The sequence below is a fragment of the Fulmarus glacialis genome, unplaced genomic scaffold (genome assembly GCF_000690835.1).
Source record: "Fulmarus glacialis isolate BGI_N327 unplaced genomic scaffold, ASM69083v1 scaffold41185, whole genome shotgun sequence".
Lineage (NCBI taxonomy): Eukaryota > Metazoa > Chordata > Aves > Procellariiformes > Procellariidae > Fulmarus > Fulmarus glacialis.
The window spans coordinates 1-10901 of NW_009214380.1; the positions used below are offsets into that span (position 1 = coordinate 1).

Here is a 10901-nt window from a genome sequence, read left to right on the forward strand (position 1 = left end):
CCGCCGCCGGGCAGGGCTGTGGGCCAGCGGTGCCTCCTGCCTCGGCCCCGCTGCCAACCTGGGATGCAGGAGACGGGGTGTTTTTTTCCGGCAGTGCGTGGGATGCAGGAGGCATTCGCAGCGATGAGTTAACTCCTCTGCTGCGGAGCAGATCCCCACACGCAGTGCCCCCGCGCTGGCCTAACAGGTTTCAGGCTTTAAAGGATTTTATGCTGGATACTTTGGCAGTGGCTGGAGCAGGACAGCCAGCGCAGAGCAGTGCCGTGATTTCCCCGGATCCCTACATCCTTAAATACGCCAGTAACATACTGCATGTCCGTGACCAATCATATCACCTCTCCGTGCCTCATTTCTTCATCAGCAAAGAGCAAATAGAAATGCTGCCTTCCTTAAAGGAAATTAATACAGTTAATTAACGCTTGGCCCTTCTAATATTCAAGGGCCTGCTCTCCGGAGCCCTTGCACTGCAATATCATCATTACTGTGAAGCATAAGCAACAGTTAGACCAGATGTTTGCACACAGTTAATGTTTCTTCCATCTGGGGAGGGGGGAAAAAGGCAACTCCAACAGCCGGGCGGGAGCGAATGGCTGGCAGTGCTCTCCCCGTCCCCGGGGAGCCTTGGCCAGGCGCTTCCTGGGGTGACGCAGGGTTTGGGACACAGCTGCTGCACCAGCTGCTCCCGCTCCGTTCACAAAGGCTGTTTTTTTTTTCCCCCCCTCTAATTCATGCAGGAGCTTATTCGGGGGGAGCAGGCTGTGCTCTGCCCCCCTCGCCGCCGCGCTGCCTGGCTGCGCTGCAACTTGTCCCAGGCTTTTAGTGCTGGCGGCACTGAAAAAGGGCAGTTGCAAAGACAAATGAAAGGCAAATGCTGGTGGGAGAAGGAAGAGCAGGGGCTTTTCTTGCATGCATATGAGGGAAAGCAGATGAATCCCGTCTCCTGCACAACTGCAGCCTCCTCCCGGCCTCGCCAGCCCTGCTAAGGAGTGGAGACGTGCTCCCAAGATTAGCTGTCTGGCGGGTGCTGCACAAAGATAAAAGTCCTGTCTCCACAGCCCCACTTGGTCACGGAGAGGATCAGGAAAGCTATTCATACGCTTTGTACCCCACAGCAACCACTGAGTTCGGGTGGGTTTTGGCTGCCTTGCACATTGGGACAGACTCAGGCCAAGGGGTGTCTGCTGGTCCCTGGGCTGAAGGAAAAGCACAGACCGGGGCTGCAGACGGAGCTGGAGCTGGTATCTACACTGCAAAATCATCTCCTGGCAGTGGGAGCAGGCAGATGCAAACCTGCATCCCTGTGCTCAGTTAACCTTAGCATGTAGGTGTCCCAGAAGCACGTTTACTGTCCTTGTCATCCGTAGCGTGGTCCTGCTTTCAGCAACTCCCATACAGACTGCGCTGAGCTGTCGCACTGGAATAACTGCATCGTGTGAAGGAAGCGCGACTTCCCCCGGGTCTCCTGCCAATGCTCCTGTTCCCAGCGCTTCAGTTCAGATGACGGCGAGCCGACAGCGTGGCACGTTCTCACTGCAAGAGGACCTGTGGAGGGGAAAGCCCAGAGCCCCCATAGTCCTGCTATCCTGACCTTACTGCCCTCCATCTCCATCACCTTAGCCATTGCCTTTTTTCTACGGGAACTGAAGTGATTTTCTGGTAGCACAAATAGAATATCTAAAGCTTGCTTGCAGCAGCAGGAGAGCATCACCGGTTTAGGCATCTTCTCTCAGATCCCGGTCCCAAAGCTAGGAACTGCCTGTTGCCTTGCATCTTGTTACAGAAGACTACACCAGCAGTTCTTTTCCTAAGACATCAGGTCAGCTACTCTCTTGGATGCTGGGCAGAACAGATTCAGCGGTGTTATTTCCTTCTCTCCTATGATGGCATCTGTTATTAAAGCTCACATCAATCTGTAAAGTCTTTTGGCAGCAGCAACAGGGGTACGGGGCCCACTCGCCCCGCACTCTGCTCTTTACACCCAAACAGGGCAATCTTGTTCCATCCTCTGTAAGACAGAGCAGTACAAACGCCTGCTTCCCACACCAGTTGCTAAAAGCCACTCCGTCCGACAAGGCTCCTCGACTTCTTCACTCAAGGCCTGCAAAGCAATGGAGAGGCTGAAGTGTTTCTCTCCTTGCACAGCGGTATGTTGTGCAAATAGCCTGGGAGTCATCAAGGAGTACATTTGGGAACAAACCCCTTGATGTTGCCTTCTGTGCTTTAGCTTTTACCTAGACTTAGTAACTCTAGCCAGTCCAGGTTCACTTCCCAGCAGGTTCAGAGCATCGTCATTGGCACTGTGAACCCAAAAGGCAGGTAAAGTGCCAGAGGAAAACCTGTAGCTCACTCAGAGCTTCACTTGCAACGGAAGAAGGGTTCAGGTACAGTACGATGCTTTGAGAGGGGAAAAAAACACTTTAAGATAGGACTGACATCACTTTGGAGGTTTTAATTAAGCTTCTAATGGGCCCAGGCTGGACACTCCAGTATTACAGCAGCTACAGAGCAGGAGGTTTTGTCTTACAGCTACTCAGCGCTCCCCTCGCGGAGGGACGACTTCTGCTTGGGATCAGGACCTCCCTTACCTGCCCATGCCGTAGGGAGCTCCTCACACAGGACTGCTTTATCTCCACTACCACAGCTGTTACCTCTACAGCATATTCTCTCTGTAACTCTTAGCTTGGAAGAGGCAGCAAAATCATTTATAGACATCCTTATTTTGTCTAACTATTTGTGTATGTCCTTATTTTGTTTAGCTAACGGGCGAAGCAGGTTCAGACTTGTGTCCAGTGCCTCGTACCTGCGCCCTGCTCTGGCAGATGGTCCTGCTGCAAGCTGTCTGCCCTAAAGAGGAGTATTCGGGCAAGGACCAGGCACACAGACTGAAGCCAGGACTCCACACACGAGCGGGGCGGTCACCGACAGAGCTTCCTCCAGCTGACTTCTCTTTGAACAGTTGCATGCTCTCTGCAACCACTCGCGTGTGTTCCTGGCAGACTGCAAGGCACCAAGGAGCAGTCCACCCTATAACCACATCATCCCAGGAATACCCAAAGGGACAGATGGGTTCTGCTAGCTGCAATGCAAGAGCTGGTCACACTAAACTCTTGCCCTTTTACACTGTGTTTGAATGCGTCCTGTTTGTACGTGCTATGAACCGCCCAGCCTAGCCCTGATTTGACTCACTTGGTCTGAAGATACGGCCACACGAAGCGATCCAAACAGTTATGGCACAGGAAAGTTCATGCTTCAAAAAAAAAAAAAAAGGGATAACAGCCACCCCAATTTGTCTTTGCAGCTAGGATCCTTACCCGAGCTAGCCAGGGTTGCAGTAGTTCAATCTGATGGTGTGGTCAAAATAGCACTGGCTCTTGCCTCAAAGCTGGGAACACGAGGGCACAACCGACACCAAAAATGCACTTCGTGCATGTCTTCTCTGCACACAGGACTAGTAACACCCAATAATTAAGAATTACTTCATATATTTTAGCTTAACGACAGTAAAAAAAGACAAAAGATTAGGTTTTTATTATTATTATAGAAAGCACAATATTATAATATTCAAAGAGTGATTATACAGAAATAATCTGCAAAGGAGTTTGGCAAAAAGTCTTGGATTGATGTACTATACCAACTGCATGACAAGTCAATTCATAGTGAACAGTGCTACTTCAACAACCCACTGCCCCCTCTTTCACACGTTTTAAAAACAAAATCTGAGATATTCCTACAAGCATTCTGATCAGCGTAATTACAAGTTACCTGAGTTTATGTTCTTATCTTTATTCTACACTGTCAGAAAATCAGGGCCTGGATCACACAGCAATTATAAACAAAAAATGTATACCAAAAGCAGAGATAATAATACTTGTATTATACAGCATTTAATTTGTTTTTCCCCTTCCTCATCACCAGTCTCATAAGGAAATGAGACAGATGAAAATTCTTTTAAGTAAAGAAAAAAAGTTACCTCCTCCAACAATCTGGTATGAACACACAGGTTGAAAATTCAAGATTAGCACCCCTAAAATATTAACAGTGGAAGACAGACATTGCAGTGGATAGCATTATGCCTTATTTTCTCTCCTCCTTTATCTGCTGAATTTCAAAACCAGCATCAGAAAACCGAACACATTCTGCTCATGTTGGCATGATACAGGAAGACAAACGCAAACTGACAAATAGGAAACAGCATGCGGCTCAGGGTATTATCCAAAGGTCGTATTTGTGCTGATGCAGCGAAAATGAGTTTGAGTCACAGCAGTTTCTCCCGTGTGAGGGTATCTGCACGGGGTTCTGGTTACTCCACTAGCACCAGCCATCCATGATGCCTCCCAGCTGGCTGCAGAGCTTAGCATGCACAGGGGACCCACTGCGGTCACAGAGGGTCCCCACGGACACCTGGTTTTGGTCTATTTCAAAAGTCAGAGATCATCCCTGCACTTCTACCCCCCATCCAGCTCGGTTTAAAGCAGAGCTTGAACTACTCTACCAGAGCAAGAAAGTCTCACAGCACTAATATCAAAGCTCTTCTGCAGCCTCTCCCTCCTGACCCAGCTGTCTGGAGCAGGGGTGGTTATTGCCCAGACACAGTGACGGTGAGCGGGACAAAGCACGCCGACACGCTGCGAACACAGGTTCACACCTTACAGCAGCCACAACCTCCGTAAGCGCTTCTCTGTGGCACTAATTAGACAAGCACAAGTTTTTCCTTCAGAAATATCCTCCCCTTAACTGAAAGGATCAAACACAGTACAGAAAACCTCACCTAAACCAAATGTCATGCACCCATTTAATTTTCACCTTTGTTAAATAATGTAATTGTCCCGGAAATGGTTCTTTAGCAATCCTGACAGCCAGCACTAGCACACAAGCTGTCCTCCAAAGAGAAGTGAAGCACAGTGGGTATGCTAGGGCAGCATGCAGCGGCAGTAAATAACCCTGAGCCTGCTTTGTTCCTTCATAAAATAAATGATTAATAGCTCAGTATAGTCGGTCTGCTATTCAAGGCTTGCTGAAAACTTTTGATCAGTTTGATTCATTAACCTTTAAAACTGCCTCTAAAAGAGGCTTAAAATCTGAAGGAGAAGCATAATTTTAAAATGAACACTTAAATTTTATCCAGAAATCCTAATTTTTGACAAACTGAGCTAAGCATTGAGATGCTCTGCTGCTCTTTAGAGGCACTCAGCACCCCACAGTCAGGTGCCAAGGAAGAAATAACAAAATAAAATAAAGTTCATGTAGACAAACAAAACCATTTTCATCTTAAAATTCAAAACCGATCAGGGCTGGGGGGAGAAAATGGCACTTCTTTGTGATTCTTAAACATTTGGCCGATTCGCAGGTGGCTTCCCAACTGTCTCTTTATTTCTTTTGGTTTTAATGCTAATAAAAAAGGAATACAAACAGGGGACTCAATTCCCCACACAATGCACTGGGGGAGGGCAGGGAGCGTAACTTATGTATCCGAAAAGTCTGACTCAGACAAATTACTTCTAGTTCACTTCCTTACTACACGCCCGCATTGTTCCAACACCTCGGTAGCATAAGGGGTTCATCCCCAGCTATCTGGTCGCAGAAACAGCAATACGGACTAGTGCCGTTAAAGAACTCTTCCAATTACTTCCCTGGGGAAAGAAGTGACTTGCAGCTTAACGTCCTGCCCCAGCGCAGCAGGAAAACCAACCGTCCGCAAACGCCCGCCTAATGGCTGCTGCTATGTGGGACCCGCTCCTGGGATGAGCTGCAGTTTGTCTTCCAGGGACAGCAGCTGGTTCCTGGATCAGAAGTACAGATGGTTTGAGGCTCAGGCACAATTTGCTTTGAAAGTGAGGTTGGTGATAGATGCCCAAGAGAGAAAGGGCGTTTTGAACCAAGGACGACTGATGGCCACTGCTGCCAGGTTGATACTAGAAACTTGCTATTGGCTTGTTTTTGCCATCTAGAGAGGACAGAGATACTACAGTAGCGTAAAAAGGACAGGACAAGTCACTTGTCCTTCACACGGCCAGAGAAGTTCTTCACAAGCAGCCATATGGTTGCAGCGGCAGAACTACTAGCAGAAGAAAATGATTTTGCCTTAAGGGAATCACAAGCCTTTCTCAGAGAAAGGAATGCCAGCCATAACTTAAAAAGGTTAAAAACTTCTTATAGACGCACGGCTCTCATAACCAACCTGCACTGTGTTTTGCTACAACAATTATACACGGTCAAGGATTTGCAAGTCTAGCAGTTCTAGGGAGAAATTCTCAAGCCATGGCTGTAAGATTTGGGAAGGGTTTTCTGAAATCCCATCAAAGCTTGTAGGAATTCAGCAATATTAGCAGGAAATGAACATTCTTACTTGCAACAATATTGAGGCTTCTGACACAAAAATAGAGTGCTGCACTCACGCGGCTTCAGATATCCAGCAGTGGTGCAAATAAAGACACAATGTTTATAAAGAAATCAGACCTCACCTGTAGCTTCAGTATTTTTTCTGTAATTAAATTTTTAAGCTTATCTACACTAAATAAAGTATTTAACTAGAAAGAAACAAAACCAATTCCTAACTTCTATAGCTTTCCTGGGGTCTATCTGATTAAATACTGATTGGTGTTCAAATTCAAGTATACAGTACAGACCATAATAGCAGGTGACGTTAAAAGTTGAAGGTACCATGGACAGTTATTATGGCAAAGCAGTATCTTGTCTTTTGGGCACCAAAGATGAGTACGTCATGGATTTGCATGGTATGAGCACGAAGAAGCTTCTGCCTCTATGCCGTAAGATCTCAAGGTGAATATAGTTAGATTCAGCGTTAGATTCAGTTCAAGAGCCAGAAGACTCTATTCCTACTCGACCTGATACGCTCGGGACGTGATTTAATGCCAAACATCACAGCACCAGACAGACTATGGGGAGGGGAACATCTAACTCTCCCTCTTGCTGACACAGAGAGTGGAAAAATAAAGAGCAAAGCAGCACTCAGAAGATGCATAATAGCAATAAAAGAGTTAGGAGGACAATGAAAAATGACTTAAGAAGAAACCGAGAATTTTTTTCTACTCAGAAGCTACCTGAACTTAAATGTACTGTTTCGCTCATACCATTAAATATGACAAATTGCTAGAGCCTGGAGTGTAAAGAGACTGCAAAAGACGATGAAGAACAGGATCAGCGGGATTATCAAATGACAAGGTCAGGTCAGGATGGAAAAGCGGATGGGTACAGGGAGAACTAACCTTTTTTAAACGAGAGGTATATAAGGAGCAAATAAAATAGTCCTGATTGAGATGAAAGGGGACAGTTAGCACAGGGCACTTAATGACTCTCTTGTGATATGACCACATAAAACCAGTTGTCAGGAATTATTTTAATGTACATCATTAAGTGAATGGCATAGTGTTATACGGCAGTGTAAGTGCTTTGTACTATTAACAGTTTGATTTTATTAATTTTAAAGCAATTTCTTTTTCCTTTCTCAGCTATCTAGTCAATCTTCTGTTAAAGCCCAGTGTGTGCTGCGCTATTCCTGGGGCTCAGTAGTGTATTTTTAAGAGGAAGATTCACTCAAATACTCATCTGTGGCCTCAACCTGGCTCAGCAACAAGCCTGCACAAACTACAGGTACATTCAAGTTTGATTACAGCTAACATATGCCACTGCTGTGGAGGATAGATTCTGGACCTAAGAGAAACCCACGTGCTTATCTTCCACCAAAATAAAAGTGTTGCTTGCTTCTACGTATAAAGCACCCAGTGTGATATCTGAGGGCGTGTAAGGCGCCTCAGCCTGTTTTCAAAGGAGTCTAAGTTGCGTAACTGTTTTTGGTATTTAGTTCAAGCAGCTTTTAAAAACTTTACAAATAAGTTTAAAATAATTACAGGGTGTTAATTAGTGCACTCTGCAGAGGGACAGATTCAGCCCACGTGCATGAAAGAAAGCGAGCAAAAATAGCCCTTCTGAGCCTGATTTATCAGGCTTATACCAGATAATCTTAACAATTTCATTCTCAAACACCTTATTGTCTCCCTGAGGGAAATCTGCAGAGAAACTCTCTTAAGGAGCACACAACTGTCCTTGTGATAGTTTAAACAAGATTTCCAGTCATCCACAGAAATCAAGAAATTGCAGCCCTGCTTTCAGGCCTGAGCAGGTCCCCCACTCCCATCACACTATGGTGAGCACAGCAGCACAGAAAAATGCTTCTGTCTTGCGAGAGTTCAGACAATCCCTAGAACATTTTTTTCATGATTAGACATACTCCCCACTTACTGTCACTGTCATTTCATAAGTACATTTAGTTTCTTTAAAAAATAAAAATACACGTAGGGAAAATAAGGCCTCTTCTAAAAAAGACTTATTTTAACTCAAGATTCCCAAGGCATTTTACTCTCACCGAGGAATGCAACAAGTTTCTGTGGGGTATTTACTTGCTCTAAACAGAGCCAAGAGAAGACTAATCAGAACATTTTGGCCAGCAACTGTGCTTGATAGATGTTAATTTAAAAAAATCACCAGTCAAGAGCAACAGAATAACCTTTTCCCTTAGCTGCTGGAAGGTACCATCCCATTCAAAGGTGTTTTACAATGAACCACCTACTTGCTGTCTGTCCTTTTGTTATAAATGAGAAAGTCAGAAATGTCATGCCATACATTACTATCATCATACAGGTAGGTCATGGAGGACTGTAGAGAAGGCTGCAGAGTTTGCCGGTGGTATTCAAAGAGCCAGAGAACTGTCCCCCATATCAGAGCAGCGACAAGTGGAAAGGGATCCTGCTTTGGCTGTGGGACATAGCCCTTTTCCACTGCCAGCCGAGACAAGCCGAACAGGATACGAGACAGCAGGTACATAATGATCTGCATGAAGAGAAAACCCAAAGAACATTAGGTAAATAACCTGATCAGATATACTAGCCAGGTTAAGTGATTTAGAAGCGATAAGCCAGGCAAGATGGGTGGAAACAATTTACCCAACTTAACAGCAAACAGGCAGTCTTTATAACTGGAGATGTTTGCATCTTCCCTACTTCTCTGCTGGTGCTCTAAATTAGTAATCAACAAGTTACACTTGATGCAACATGTCTTTGCAGTTGCACAACTTTTACCTTTGCTCAGTTAATGCTATCTCAGATGCTGCTGCTGATAGAAGTCACGGAGCAGCCCTGCTAACCTGCCAAGCAGATACAAACTTGGTAGACTGGACACATCCCAAAACCAGACTTGCAGGGGACTGCATAAGTTAAACACTTCTGATTAATCTGCCTCTGTGTGTTTTACTGACTGATTAATCTGTGACTGCGTGGTAACAGCCAAACTTCCCCTGAGCAGCTTTTGTCAGTTTAACCAGTTTAGTTACGTGTAGCTCATAACTGATTGTGCTCTACACTCACAACGTTCAAGCTACAACGTTTAGCCCTGCAAGCGGGCAGACCAGGAGCGCACGCAGTCAGTTACCACAGCTCAGATGACAGGTGGGGTAACCCAACGGTTTTCGATTGTGTGACTGCCTGCCTGCCTTCCTAGGTACACAAGTGCAGCTCTGGAGGTAAACCTGGTCTTTTGGCTCTCAAACTGCACACACCATTCATGGAGGCCCACAACCACCTCTAGGATTCGAGTGCAGCGCAGCCAAAACCAGAACTTGTGCAAAGAGAAATACGATAAAAGAGCAACGCTACACACTAAGAACCACCAGAAACATGCCAGACTACACCAACCACTTCCTGGCACATGATCATCCATCTGTTGGGTTTTTTGTCAGGGAAACTTTCAACAAACGCATTTACCTGGCTGTTGATGGGATTGTTCTCACCAAACACTAGCCAACCTCCAATGCAGGCTGCAAAGAAAGAATGAAATGGAATTTTTTTCCCCTGTAGTCGGGACTGCAACGCCATCAGCCCCTTGTAGGTGAACACAAAATACGCCAAGTTCCGGGAATGAGTGTACGTAGCCTGAGCAATCGATTTCAATTTCTCTCTTAAACTGAAGAAAAGAAACAGACAATTAGAAGAGCAAAAAGGCAGTACCTCTGCAGTCACTCAGCCTGGACACTACGCTCCTCTGGCCTGCCCGTCTAGACTGACAGCTCGGGCACTGCACAGAACATCTACTTTGTGAGGGAGGACAAATCCCCTCACCTCTGGCTCACTCATCAGAATACATTCAACAGCTCTACTTAGACTGAGGACTGTGTTTTTGTCTAATTCTATGACTAGTCAAGGAGACTTTTTTTTTTTCCCCCATTATTTTTTATTCTTTGCCTAAGTGCAAACCTCCGGCATAAGCAGGGAAAGCCACAATGTGCACTGCTATAGCTTGCCTTCCCTGTTTGAATGGAGAGCAGAGTGCTGCTGTTTGCATCTGCTGATTTCTCCTCTGCCCACTGGTTCTCATCAACCATTGCACAAGTGGTTGATCCCCATGAGCATGTATATTTGCATATGTGTGTGCATACGAGTTGTTCTGTGTAGCTATCAGAACAACGGGCTATGACCATGGCTCACGTATCTCTGCACGCTCTAGAAACACGTGCTTGAATGAAAGCATTCTAAGCAGTAACGCAGAAATACAGAACTGGGGTTCGTACCTTCCACTCTTGAACAGGAAAGTCATCACCAGGGCATGTGGGGCACGAATTTTTGCTCCATAACTGCAAAAACAAATAGGTATTTCAGACTTTTCGCATTATGCTATCAAACGATCGTATTTCTATTCTATTGACAGCCAAAAGATGCTACTTGAACTACATCTCATTTTTAAGTCAGCCCAGCAGCAGCAGCACACCAAACCGGAAGAAGCCCAGGCCACAGGCTTAAGAGGACGTGCACCCCAATAAGCCAGACCCAAAGGGGACCCCAAATCCGGTTAAAACCCCTCTTATCGGTGAGGAAGACGGAAACGCCTCTCCC

General features: G+C 45.8%; 1 protein-coding gene across 1 annotated transcript; it reads right to left on the reverse strand.

Moving 5' to 3' along the window:
• Positions 1 to 8317: 8317 nt before the first annotated feature.
• Positions 8318 to 10642, reverse strand: PXMP4 (peroxisomal membrane protein 4, 24kDa; the record flags this gene model as incomplete). Its single annotated transcript, XM_009578538.1, has 3 exons — positions 8318 to 8847; positions 9777 to 9975; positions 10580 to 10642. Coding segments are annotated over 3 exons (526 nt in total), but the record flags the coding sequence as incomplete, so codon positions are not given.
• Positions 10643 to 10901: the final 259 nt, after the last annotated feature.